Source organism: Dipodomys merriami, unplaced genomic scaffold, assembly GCF_024711535.1.
Source record: "Dipodomys merriami isolate MVZ:Mamm:240054 unplaced genomic scaffold, mDipMer1.0.p SCAF_14, whole genome shotgun sequence".
Classification (NCBI taxonomy): domain Eukaryota; kingdom Metazoa; phylum Chordata; class Mammalia; order Rodentia; family Heteromyidae; genus Dipodomys; species Dipodomys merriami.
In genome coordinates, this window is record NW_027202715.1 from 5,180,315 (window position 1) to 5,194,488 (window position 14,174).

Genomic DNA, 14,174 nt, shown 5'->3' on the forward strand with positions numbered 1-14,174 from the left:
GTGTGCTGAGAATCCAGCTGGAGATAGTTGAAACTGTGCCAGGTAACTTCCAATTTTTCAAAAAGAAAGAAAAGACAGTCATAGGAACATCCCTGAGTCTTTCTCTACTACCATGGTCTTGGTTAGCCAGAGATACCAAGTTTCCTCCACTAATTGCTTCTGCTTAATTTTCCATGCAGCCTGACAAAAAGGAATGTGGCAAGTTCTGTCTCAGCCTGAAATCAGGCAAGACAGGACTGCATTGCCCTTATTGACCCAGGAGACTGAGGAGCCAATTAGAACTCCTTCTAATTCATACTCCAGTGGTGGTCAATGCAGGGCTGGTCAAGAGCATACAAGGAGAAGGCACTGGGTGCTTCCTATCTAGTTTGGATTGGGGGGGGGGGATGAATTAGCTCATTCTGACATCATTTTGGATGATTGTTAAAAAGCACAAAACATTGCAATGTCAAAATATCTTAAATAAGTTGGACTCCTAGAAATCATTGGAGTTCTTTTCATGAGTAGCTGAAGATTTCCAGAGCCTGCAACCCCCTTTGCTCAAGAAATGCCTATCAGGAAGGGCATTTAGAGGATATATGACCTTCTTTTCCAAGGCTGATTCACTTTTCTGGATCTTAGAGACAGAATGATGACTGCTAAATGAGGTGTGAAAGGAATGTTACTTTGAATAAAAACATATAAAGGGAAATTGTTTATAAATTTGAATTGGTAAGTACCTCAAATATTAAAATTCCTAGAATAGACACAGTTCTTTTATACTACATGGACTTGTATCAGGACTTTTTCCCTACTTTTTTTCTCTTTGCAAGTTCTCATAGTGTCAGTATGATGAAATTCTGTGATGTTTACTGTAGAGAGAATAATCCTTGTTATTTCCTAATCAGTCTTTAGATTGATTGAAATTTTATTTTGAAATTTTGATATTTTATTTTTGGTGGCTTAGCACTGTTTCCTTCTGTTTCCTCACAGCTGTGCTTTGGATAAGTGTCCCACAGAGGTACCTGTGTTAAGGGCATGGAGGAGATAGGAGGTGTGCAGGTCTCTGGGACTGTGCCTCTGAAGGAGTTTATTGGATCGTGATCTTTCCTTTTTCTCTCTCTCTTTGCTTCCTGGTCTGTTGTGTGAGATCTTGATTGTACTATGTACTGTCCATCATTGCCAGATGGTATGCTCCACCTACTTGAGACTGAAAACAGTGGTTCAGTCCAGTCTGGATGGGAATTTCCAGAGCTGTGAGCCAAAATATGCCTTTCTTCTAAGTTAATTGTCTCAGTATTTCATTTTAATGATAGAAAGCCAACTTACACAAACACCTATTATTGGGAACTTCACCAAAAATATATTATTGGTAAAACTTATAGGATTGATTGGAGAAACTCTTACTTTTTTTCCACATATGAACTGTATAAGATTTCAGAACATTTCCAAGTGAGGGTGTGGGTATGTATATTTAATTTAAATGTTCTTTGAGTTAGGGTTCATTAATTATATATCATCAGTTTTATGTTGGTCCCCGAGAGTTAAGATTAGCTTTGTTGGTGGTGGGATTATAACAATAATAACAATGACTGCAAGTCACACAAATATATCCCACTGAATCACAAATGTTACATATATATATGTTCATCTTAGCCAGATCACTAGGATTCCTGAAGCCATTCCCCTTGTCATTCAGCTCAAGGAGGGAAATGTAGAAAGACAATGATCTTAATCAATGAGAGTTTAAATAATTTATGTTTGTACATTTTATAAAAATACATAATTATGTGACTGAGAAGGGCCTTTCCCAAGGCTCTAAAAGGGCTCTGTACAAGCAAGGAATCCCTTGCATATATACCTTGTTAGCTCTATAAAAGAGATCTACATATAAATATGTACTTAGATTAAAGTACTCCTACATCCCCAGATGGTAGGCATGCTAAGCTTCCCTTACTAATTTCTTTCAAATTCAGTTACTCGTTTCCTCAGCTTGCAAATCTTGCCTATTTTAACTATGCTTCCACATAGTTCCCTCTTGGTATAGGAGATGAAACAGACCCAAGTTTGAAGGAATTTGCCTGAAGCAGCAAATAGGTTTGGATTCAAGTTTTCCCATCCATAATAGAGAAGCCTTCCTCTTCATCACTAAGGTCTCCTTTTTACATGAATAGTTCTGAATTTGTGTGTCAGCATTATTTTGATAACCAGATATCTCGTAGTCCCACCAAAGAAACACTGTTCTAACAGGGGTGAATGATTAGCTTGTCTAGCTGCCCTCTTAGAATGAGGATTTGGATTTGAGTTTTTGTGACCAGTCTTAGTGTTTCCCAGAGCATCTCACAGGTCTCTTGTGTGGGGAACGGGTTGGACCAAACTCTGAAGTAGAGAGTGCTAGAACTGAGACTGGTCCAGGTTCAAGCACAGGGTACTACTATATCTGGATGGCCCTGTTGAACACTGCTGAATCCCAAGTACTGGATGGAGATATAAAGAATTTTGAGGAAGGCATGCCAAAGCATATGCCCAGAAGTACGCTTGCCTAGATATAAATAAGAAGGATGTGGATTGCAGGTGGCAGAGCTCTTACTTTTCCTTTGTCCTTCACTTCTTTACATACAGGCAACAAAGCATACAAAGATAGAATCTGTTGGAAAAGTTACATTTTCCCTGAAATTACTCACTGTCATTTACTTGTATTTAGATAATGATAATTTTTTTTGGGTCCGGTTGTGGAGCCTGAACTCTGGGCCTGGGTGCTGTCCCTCAGCTCTTCAGCTCAAGGCTAGCGCTCTACCACTTGAGCCACAGTGCCACTTCCGGCTTTTTTCTTTTTGCTTATGTGGTGCTGAGGAATCGAACCCAGGGCCTCAGGCATGCAAGGCAAGCACTCTACCACTGAGCCACCTTCCCAGCCCCGTGATGATTTTTTTATACAGAGTATGATGGTTGAACTTTAGTTTAAAAAGCTTTTGTTATGTCTTGTCTTCATCATGTTTTGATTCCTGGTTGTCTGTCCCCTGTCCTTCCAACCTTACTTTCCTGGTTGGATCTCTGGTAACTCTTTTTTTATTAACGCCTGTTGTCATCACACTATGTGTGATCCTCTCCAAATGCTATTTGTGAAAGAGTCAAAGGATGAAAATCATCCACTTTGTTTGCCTTTGTTTAGGAAATGGGCTAGATATTGGGAAACTGAAGTCAGCAGTGAATGACCACGTACACACTGCTCTTCTGCTTATCGTTTTCCTGTTGTGTGTACTCACTGTCTCCCCTTTGCCCCCACCCATGGCATAGCATTTGTTCCTGTGTGAGATGGTTCAGAGCATCTTGTTTGAAAAATGCTTGATGAACTTAGCTTGGAAAAGATCCAAGGAAGGCATGTGAGCTTCAGATATTTGAGGGGCTCATCATATGAAAGAGAAGAATGCGTTTTATTCTTCTATAAAACCAAGTAATGAAATTGGGTTCACAGATAGAAGTTATAGGAAGGTTCAGTTTATGATGATCAGAAATGGAATGTGCCACCTTGTAGTGGTCCATTGGCAGATAGTTTAGGGACTGTATGCAGAGTTCATTCTTCTGGGCCTTGCTGAAAACAAGCATAAGGAAATATGGGTAATATTCCAATGTTAGGTAATATCCTGACAGGTGAGGTAGCCTTTTTCTTTGACTTTACCTTCTTCTAGGTCCACATGACCCTCACACCCAGAAACTGGACTCTGAATCTCTGATCCCTGTATATGGCATCTCCCTGTGTATAAAACCCTTTCTATTGCCTGGCAAGGAACTCATTCTGTCTGCTGGCTTGACCAACTCCTCTTTGTAGACTCTGGAAGTCATGGCCTTCACACGTGGCCTGTCTAATCATCATCGCTCTGCTAAGGGCTTTGCTAATGCAGATTAAGTCAGTGGTTGAAGTGGGTTAGTCCTTTCCCCATTACCTGTGATTCTACAAATCCATCACTTTTCATATTTAGCTGGGGGATCTGTGTTTGCCCTGATTTGTCAGTGGATTCCATTGGTGGATAATCTCATCATGGTGTATCTCCTCTGTGCTTTCTCTTCAGTTTTCTCCTTCACAGAATATTAAATCATAACAGACTGGGACAGTTCATTTTGATCTGCTTAATAAGTTTGATTAACAAAAGCCTATCCTAATTTTTGTTGTCTTTGTCTGTTAGCTTTGTTCTCATTTTCTTCCAAACTAGTGCTTTTTTGCTACCTAAGAGGCAGCTGAGCAATGCTTATATCCTCCATATAGCCCCCTCTGTTAAAATGCCAAATTCCTTCTACTCCGAGGCAAATGAGAATATATTTGAAAAAATTCTACTTTTTATTGCTAGAAAGTAAGCTCCATGCATTTATATGTTGCGAAGTATTTTACTGAGTAGAATCTGTCCTTTACCATTAAATTTTTAAATTTTAACAAAAGAAAAGTCTGGTAAGACAACAAGTGGGCCCATTGTCCTGCAATGATCTAGACTTTGCCTTACTGGTCTAGGGGGAAGTTGGAATATATTTTCAACAGTGGAAGTGAAAAATTAGCAATGTCCTATGCCCACAGCTAAATGGACTTGAGTCTTTACCCAGTCATCATGTAGGAGCAAGAACAGCCTGTCTTATTAGCTGCTGTGGTGATGTTATGGTCTGGATAAGAAATGCTCTTCCCCCTTCAAAAAGAGGCTCATTACTGAGGGTGTGGTTGCCAGCTGGTGGCATCATCTGGAAAGTTCTGAAAACTTTGAGATGGAGTCTAGCATGAGAAAGTAGGTCATTGGAGGCACATCTTTGGGGGTGAAACTTTTCCCCAGCTTATCACTCCAACACTTCTCCCTGCCTTTTAGGAGCTGGATGCCTCCATCACACCTTCCCGAAAACATGATGTTCTATCTCTCTCCAGCTCTGAATCGGTGGGCCCAAGAACTATGGACTGAAATCTCTGAAACTGAATTACAGTAAGTCTTGCAGCCTGTTAAGTGGTTCTGTTGCCTATTTTGACACAGCAAGCAAAAACTAACAGCAGCTGTGTCTATCACTTAAGGCCTTAGGTCCTTACTAAACCTTTTGTCTTCTTGGATTATGACCCTTAACCTTTGTCACATTACTGATTTGGAGTGTCTGCTTGATCACCTGGCAAAAGTAACACCATCTCTGGAGTACCTCAGTCTGCTGGGCAATGTGGCGTGTCCTAATGAGCTAGTCAGCTTGGAAAAGGATGAGGAAGATTACAAGAGATACAGGTGAGTGTCCATGTGATGGAAGAAATGAATAACGGTATCTCTGGAGGATGATGTGATGCTGAGGGACGCAGAATCGAATGATAAATATTAGTGGACTTCACATGATGTCAGCACTCTGACCTTTGGAAAGCACATAGCTATTGTCTCCCTTTGTTGAGTCACAGAAACAAGGCCGATGAAAAGCTGTTGAGTGGTCTATGTCAGAGGTTTACAAACTTTTTCTTTTCAAATAATAAGTAGGTTTGTTGTTGTTGTTGTTGTTGTTGTTTTACCAGTTCTATGAAGTCTGTCATAACTATTTCATCCTGATGTTCTGAAACATATGTAGCCTAAATAATTTGTAAACAAATGGACTTGGCTCTGTTAAAATAAAACTTCATTTATAAAATAGACAAGATTTGACCCTGTTATAGTTTGCTGACCTTTAGTTTGTATTGTATTCTGCACTATACCTCAGACTCACCTTTTAGAGACAGACCTCTTCCCACCAAAGGTTAGGGAAATCACATACACTCCCAAGAGGAAGGTCCACATGCCTGTACTTCTTTGCCTTAAATCCATTAGCCATGTGCTTTTGATGGCTCCAGGTACAAATTCAGTTTTTTTCTCTTCTACATCTAAATCATTTTACCTCTCTTGATTTTACCTGATGCACAAAATTCATTTTGGTTTCCTTCTTCATTTTGAATTCCACACACCCCCATTCTTGGTTCTTGTTGTATAAATGTTTTAATGATCTTTGCATGTATGTAGCTTTTCTCTGTGTCACAGTATTAACACCCTATCCATGTTAATGTGGAAAAGAGGAAAGAAGAAAGGGAATAATAGGGTTTCAGGAACATAAATTTGAAAGAGTGAGGGAAGACCAACAGTTTCAGAGGAACTTGTTCTTTGGGGACTCATTGAATATACTGTGGTGACCAATGAAAGAATATAGTTGGAGCAATCACTTTATATAAGAGGAAAACCATAATAACTACTGAAGGTTATTTTGAATTTTAAAATGCATACACACATTAATATAGCTACAAGAATTCAGTTATAGTTCTATTTGAATTGTATAACCTATTTCCTTTTCTGGATTTCTTCGTTAATTTTCAGGAGTCTTAGATTATTCCAAATCAACTTAGAATAAATTATAATCTTACTTTAAATAAGTGTTGAGTATTTCTCCATCATGAGAGTTTTCATTTGGGATGTGAGGCAGCAGTAGGTTTAAATGTGAGTTATATTTGGGAAAGTGTAGTTCATATCCAACAAGTCGATACTTTCACATTTCTAAGTCCTCACTTTAAGTTGTTTAATCACTTAGAATATAATTTGTTTCTGGAACACTATTCAACTCAGGCATTTAAAGCTTGATTGTTTTAAAATTGCAATGATTGGTATTGATTGTGCATATTAATGGTTTTACTGTTACATTTCCAGGCATGCTTATATTGTACTTGGATTATGTCCACTCTCACAACTACCCTCTCTTGCTTTCCCATTTCTGTCATCTCCCTTACTCCTTTACCCTTCAGTAGTCCCTCTACTTTAAAATTTTTTATTTTCCACATATGAGAGAAAACATGTCTTTCCTGTAGCAAGCTTATTTTACTTAACATGTCTTAAATCTCATTCATTTTATTGCATAATATCATTCTGTTCTTTATGGCTGCATATTACTTCATTATGTATACATACCACATTTTCTTTATGCATTCATATGTTGATAAACACCTAGGCTGATTTGATAGCTTGGCAACTACAGCACTTTACTTTAAATATATCTTGAGACATTATGAAAGTACAACAAAGTTTTCCCATTAAACATATTTTGAAGGAATTCTCATTTGTTTTCTGAATTTCTTTAATTCATAAAAATGACTTAATAATATATATGTGCATAACATGTGTATATGTATTCTATGTTCACAAATGCTTTCATTCATGTCCATTCATTTATTCGTGTATTCATGTATTCACATGTGTCTACTACTGTTGGCAAGTTTTGTTATTTTTCTAAAATGAGAGATAGTAGAAAGAAAGTTTCCATTTTTGTCCTGTTGCTTATAAGATTGCAAGTAAAAAAGGAAAGCTAGTAACACTTCACTTGTTATTGTAAATGGTCACATTGGTTAAAAATTTTAAGATTCATGTTGTAAGGTAAAGATCTGATGTCAACTCAGTTTTGGCCAGGGAGCCTTTAAAATGGGAAGTGTGTTTTTATTAGTGATCCCCAATGACCTCTGAATCATCCAAGGCATCACAGTAGCAAACTTCAGATCATCTTTTGGAAATTCAGATGTTCGGATGGCTCTAGCATCCTCACCAACAGCGACTGGGCAGTGGCCATGTGCTCCCTGTTCTGTCTCAGCTTTTTGTGGATTCCATTGTAGAGGTTTCTCTCACTACTGTATACATATGTTTCAACATCTAGAGAATGGCTTCCAGTGAGTAACGACCAAGTCTACTTGTGACACAAAGCCTCAACAGTACCTAATTAGTGCTGGAGATGCAAACATCTCTCCATCATTTTGCTGGAGGTGGAGGTCTGGAATCACCTCTCCTTCTCAGAGCTGAGTACTTACAGGCAGATGCAGGGACCTTCAGGCACCTCAGAATCCTGTTGACCATTTGGAACCTATTTGAATGCTATTTGGATCCAACAAATGCAGTTCATATGCAACAGATGATTTTTTTTTTCTCAGACTTAACCCAAATCCTAATTCTTTAGGGGAGAGCTTGGTTCTCTAAGACTCATTCATCTCATGGCCTAACCTGGACATCCTTGGTCCTGCTCACTCCAGGTCTGTGTTTTGGGAAAGATAGGAGGAACAGACTGTTTTAAGAGTGCATCTAGCACCTAGCCAGGAGGGATGAATTCTAGCACTTGTACCTGGCCCAAACTAAAACTAATCAGATTTACCTTAGAGAACCCATAAGTCATCCACAGAAAAGGCAAGATGCTTCTGCACTGAGGGAAGTAGAGACTAAAAGCGGTGGAGGAAAGATTACATGTGTGCCACTCAGTTACACATTCACTGCATGCTGCATCTGATGGCACAATAGGATGGGAATGGGGGGTTGATTCTCTAACAGGTTTGCATTTTTTATTCCTTTATGCATTTCTTTCTATTTTTGATTGTTAGGTACTCACTCTTGTATTCAGAAGAGATAAATGTATGCATGATACACGATGTAGTTCCAATTTGTGGTCTATGAGTAGCTTTGCTTTGTTTATCCTGGAGTTTGTGCTTCATTTACCCCTGAGAAATTTTACAGTTTCACAATATGACTTTTGAAATCAGAGTTCTGGTGGCATTTCCATTTATACAAAGCCATGCAGCTGCTTTTTTGTTTTTCTTTCAATAAAATATTTTTCTGGGTCCTTCACCCATAAAGCATGAGGTCTATCTACCTTCTTTCTAGCTGTTCCTGAAAGCCCCTCTATGTAAATTGATGTGACATTCCCACAAGAAAATTGTTTAAAGAATGAATGATATTTCTGTAGTTTACTGTTTTTCACTTTAAGTACATTTTCTGACAATATGTCTTATATTAATCATTTAAGCAATAGTAAGAGCTTTAAAGGAGTGTATTCAGCAGCAAGAATCCATGGTTCATTTAGTGCTGTCTAAAAAAATTTCTTATTGATTGGCATCCACTGTGGTTATGTGATGTAATATTTATAATATGTCACCCAGCCATACATCAAAACAAGTATGTGTATGTGTGTTGTTTCATTTCCAAGGAGATGTTGATTTCAAAGAGGTCAGCTCAGTTTTAGGTGATGCTGTGGCCAACCACTTCACCAGAAATGGGAAGTGACTAGATTTATGAAGTCACAGATTTTTGTGGAGCCTTTCCTTCCCCAACCCCCAATAAACCCTTTTGATTCCTCACGTCCCCCTGTTTACCTACCCAGTTGGATTTTCTTGGCACACAACCCTACAGTAAAATGGGCTCATTAAATTCCTGTGTGAGCATGAACATACTACTGAGTTGTTGAGTTGTTGCTGGGGCAGGAGGGAAACCATGCCTGGGGCTCCCTTTGCCATCCATCATAGCTCCTGGCTGAGAAATGGCCTTGGCCATGTGATGGGAGCTAAAACCTACCCGAGCTTTGCTGTGTAGATTACAGTGGTGCTGTTGTGGGATGAATGTTGAATGTATGCAAATGTGGTAACAGAAGCCTTTGGGATTGGGTCAGGAAAAGAGAATAGGCAGGAAAGTCTTGGCCATAGAGACATCATAACAGTTAGAGACTTTGGGTAGACTTTGACACAGGCCAAAATAGCAAATCAAGTATGATAAACTTGGATACTAAGACTGGTCTGTCATTTGTCTTCCTTTTTGTCTTCTTGTTTTCTACAATGCTTTGGAAGTCAATAGTGGACAAAGTGCTGGGCTTGAATGTTTAAACAAGGATCCTTCAAATAAGCTTGCTCTATTCCAAACCTTTTGTCCTGCATTCCCTTGCATCCTGATAGTCCCTGGTGGGCCTCCTCTTTTCCCCTAATATAAGCCCTAATGTACTCCTTGCAACTTTAAATTATTTAAAGTATGGTGTCTTTTTTCTTTGTTCTCTGGTAGGGAGCAGTGCTGGGGCCTGTCCAATGTCTATAGCACTCAGTCCAAGGGCAGGCAGGCAGAAGAGACCCTCCAGGCCTGGGCTGTCCTAGTCTACCACCATTTCCCACTACATAGAAGCTGTAAAACTGGTGGTTTACATAACCCAGTTAGCATTCCCCAGCTAATCTACAATCCGGGCTTTGAAGATCACAAGAAAGCAAAGGTCATGACCCCGAGATCAAAGTGACAGAAGCCCACATAGTAATTGCTGGTTACCCTCCATAGAGGCCCTTGGACTGTCCTGTGGGTGTATTGTTTGCACAGAGACTTCAAACATGCTGCTGGAGAACTGTGAGGAAAATCAGCTGGTCTTTGGCAGTTGTCAGACATTCATTAATGCTGTAGGTGAGCTCACTTCAGACTCATTAGAGTGAGTCATTGTCATCTCTCTGAGCATCTGGAGCTCTTCCACTCTTAGTGTTGTTCAGAACTCCTTGGCCTTTATTGGCTTTCTCTCACTATCTGTATCTGGAGGCGTTGTGGAAGGAAGGGGGAGGGTTATGCAAGAGAATCAGGACATTGAGAAGGGATGCCATGGAAGCACTTATAAACCAACTTTGAGGCACAGAGAATTCAGTCCAGATAATTTGAAGGAGGCTTAGGCACCATTTGGCCCATCCCTTCCATTTCACAGAGAGATAAACTGAGGCCCCGAAAGACAGCAGAGACTAAACTCAAGATCCTCTTCAGCCCCCAGAGATAAGCTCTAATCCTGGACACTTTCCTCTACCTTCTTATTAGCCCCAAGATTTTCATTATGAAGACCTTCCCTCCCTTTTAATTTTCTCTTCCACATTTGAAAGGCTTTGGGCTCATGCTTTTTTTTCTTTTTCTTTTAGTAATCAGCCATATTTAGCAGTTGATCAGTGCTTTTGGTCAGCATGAGGTAACCTGTGTTAGTAAACCTCCTGAGGTAATGCAAGGAAGTGAGATATTTGTTGGCATAAAGGAAGGCCTGCTGTGGTAAATGTTGTTGTGGATTGAAAACAGCTCATAGATCACCCATGGCTGTAATCTGCCCAGGTAGGGCATCAGTAGCTCATTGTATCCCTGTTTGATACATTGGCGCAAGAAGGCAAAAGGCAGAGAATGTTATAAATGGAAAGAAATAGAAGATACTTCAGTGACCCAAACTTCCTCATTCCCTTAGGAACTTCTCTCTGTCTCTCAGTCTCTCAGTCTCTCTGTCTCTCTGTCTCTCTGTCTCTCTCTCACGTGCCAGCTTGCCTACCTTCTTTCATTGTATAGCAAAGGCTAGCCTCAAACTCTTCTTGTTCCTCCTATCTTTGATTTCCCATGTGCTAGGATTACAAACAGGCTTGATAACATTTGGTATTTAGTGAATAGGCTCCAAGAAAGAAATAGGGTAGCCAAACCCCTTCAGCAGATATTGGTGATGATCAGGGATTTCCTGTGGTTGTACCCTATTAACTGGGGGAGCAGCCAGTTCTCCTGGGGTAACCATTGTGGGCAGAAGGAAAGAACATCTCTCTCTTTGAGGTCTAGATGGGAAAAAACAATAAACACCAGAGCACTGAGATAGGAGTGGAAAAATTGGATTTTAGAGAAAACAAAACCCAGCACAAAACCCAAACAAAAGCTTTAGGTTGTTCCTTTTCTCCTGCTACGTTTTTCAGTTTTAGCTCTGTCGTTAAAGGAGGCTTAAGAATATGGGACATTCTGCATGGAATGGGAGACAACCTGGGATACCCTGGTGGCTGGTCTTTCACTTTTAAGAAATCAGTTTTCAGACAGAGACAGATGAGTATTTAAATAGCTTCTAGGACCCCTGCTCTCTTCTTGATAACCTCATCTTCCATAACAGAGCCCCAAATGGCTCTGGCTCCCACCACCTTCAGCCCTGGGGGTTTCCCCTCAGCCACCTTGAGAAGGTCAGGAAAATTGGAGTAGCCCTCTGGAGCTAGGGACTTGAGACTCGGAACTTAGACGGATCTCTTTTCATTAAGCAATGCCCTGGCTTAACAAGCAGTTTTATAAATCTGAAGCTGTCTCTGGGTGTTGCAGGATTTATGGATGGGGGTTTCTGCCATAAAGTGGTTTATGATGGCTGCCTTCTGTGTTATTAGTAGCTGTCTCTTCCTTCAACCATTGCTGTTTGATAATAGCCTTAAAACACCCAGAATTACTTACCTGCAAGGCCCATTCCCGATAGCCCCTGTTGACAGTCTGAATAAGTTTACTGCCCTTTTGTTGTACTTTACCTTCAAAACAAACTGATTGAACCATCAATAGCTCGTGGAAGCTGACAGAGGGATGTCATCTGGACTAGCCCTTGTGATTGCAGGTTATCTGGGGGAGTTAACCTTCCCGCATTGTTAACTGAAATGTTTTATGTACTATGCAACTTTAGGATACGGCTGTGATAACCCCGGTAACTAAGTAATACATCACAGTAAAGAGGTTTCGGTGCAACAAATAACCCTGGATTAAATTTACAAGGGTTGAATTGATATTGTAAAAGCTTTCATTCTGTGGCTTCAGGAATCTGCTCTTGTATTTTTATGGCAAACTTGTATTACACTCAGGATTGAAGCTGCGGCTTTTTGACACCCTGACATGACCTAGAATAAAGAGAAATAGATCTCCCAAGACCAGGATGGGATAGGCAAGCCAGAAGCCTACTGACTTATCACTTGGCAATAATATTGGATCCAGTTCTAAGTCACCAAGGGCCAGGAAGGTCTGGGCTGTTGTCTGGGCTCTTTGTAGACCCCCCTCCCCCACATGGTTGGCAGCCCTGAGAAGGAGGCTCATGGGTGCATCGCCATGCTCATAATTCCAAAACTATTATTCCTCATCGAGTTATTTTTCACTAGGACATTGGTTCTCAGCAGGACAGCAGCAGCACCTGGGAACTTATTAGAAACATAAATTCTAAGCCCCACTCCAGAACTCCTGAATCAGAAAGTCTGGGGGTTGGGGACCAGTGATCTCTGTTTAAACAAGCCTCTGAGGGATGAGCAGCGATGCGGATGCCTACCCGTAGTTGCAAGGCACCGTGATAGAATATAAGCTCCTTGAGAGCAGAGGCCTTCTAGTCTTTTCATCACCGTATGTCAGCACCTTGCACAGTTCCCCACAGGAGCTAGCAGCCCAATGCTTATTTCTTGAATGTACGAAAGATACACATGAAAGAAGACAACTTGAAGGAGGAAGTTTGAATGCTGGTCTAAAGTTTGACTTGGATCAGAGTTCATCCATTTAGCCTGGACGATGAATGTCAGATTGAATTGATAACAACAACTCTTCTTAGTGACCTTCAAACTTCTCTGAACAACAAGCACCTGGAAACCCAGGCCAATCCTGAGGATAGAATCAAGTCACCCTGAGAATCAGTCTATGTTACCCCTGTCTGTCTCTTCGATTGTATCAGAAGTGTGTTCTGAAGACAGCAAGCTCTTTGTCATCTAATTTTTTTAACTAGCTTAAAAGCCAGCACCTCTCCCTGTCTTTCTCCTTTGATTTCAGGGCTGTGATCCAAAGTTAGGCGAAATGACAACGTGCGGTCTGTTGTCATCGTGGTTCCTGCCAGCCCCGTGAAGGAATCTTTCACTCCATCATTAAACAGTGGCTGATTTTCTAATAGTGATGTTGTCTTCACCTGAATATTCATCTTTCCCCACCTACACTTAGAGGGCGTCTCGACTCTTTTGCGCGTCACTCCTGACATATTGTTTCTGTCTGTACATGTCTTTATTTGAAAGAATCTGTTGTCATCCAGAGTTTGCCGCTACAAGCAGAAGATGGAAGTTTTCTCTGACAGTCTGAGGCCGGTGGGAATTCTACTTGGGGTAAAAAGAACATTTTTGCCCTGGATAGCACTTTCCTGATATTTTGAATAAGGTTAGGGGTATTTGGAAAGGTAACGGGGCAATAATTGAAGCCAGGTAAGAAGAAGGAAACAGACAGGGTCAAATTCCAGGAGATCAGGCTTTAGGGTGGACTGTGTTAGAGAGGAAAAATATACCCCAAAGTCACTTCTGAGTGTTTTGATTTTTAACAGAGAACAGTGAGAAGATTGTCATTGGTAGCCAGTAAACAGTTCTTGTTGGCTCTTGAGTAACCAAGCCATGCCTTTCACTTGGACAGGCATATGAAGACCATTCAGCATTAGGAAATCACCTGTGAATATGAGAGGTAGCCCTGGAGGGGGCTCCTGGGAGGCACAAGCATATTACATACCCACTTGAGATTTTTGTTTCTCCTTTCTCTCTTAGCTTTTGATTATTATAACATGCATCTGTACATACCTCTAGTCCTTAGCTACCCTAGTTTGTGTGTGTGGATGTATCTTCCCCATTCAAGGGAGTAGAG

General features: G+C 40.5%; 1 protein-coding gene across 1 annotated transcript in view; it reads left to right on the top strand.

The window, feature by feature from the left end:
• Window positions 1-14,174, top strand: part of Lrmda (leucine rich melanocyte differentiation associated) — a 1,080,690-nt gene that overhangs the window by 631,383 nt on the left and 435,133 nt on the right. The window contains exon 4 of the mRNA XM_070020659.1: window positions 5,083-5,222. Coding sequence (XP_069876760.1) covers window positions 5,083-5,222 — 140 coding nt within the window. The remainder of the gene's footprint in view (window positions 1-5,082; window positions 5,223-14,174) is intronic.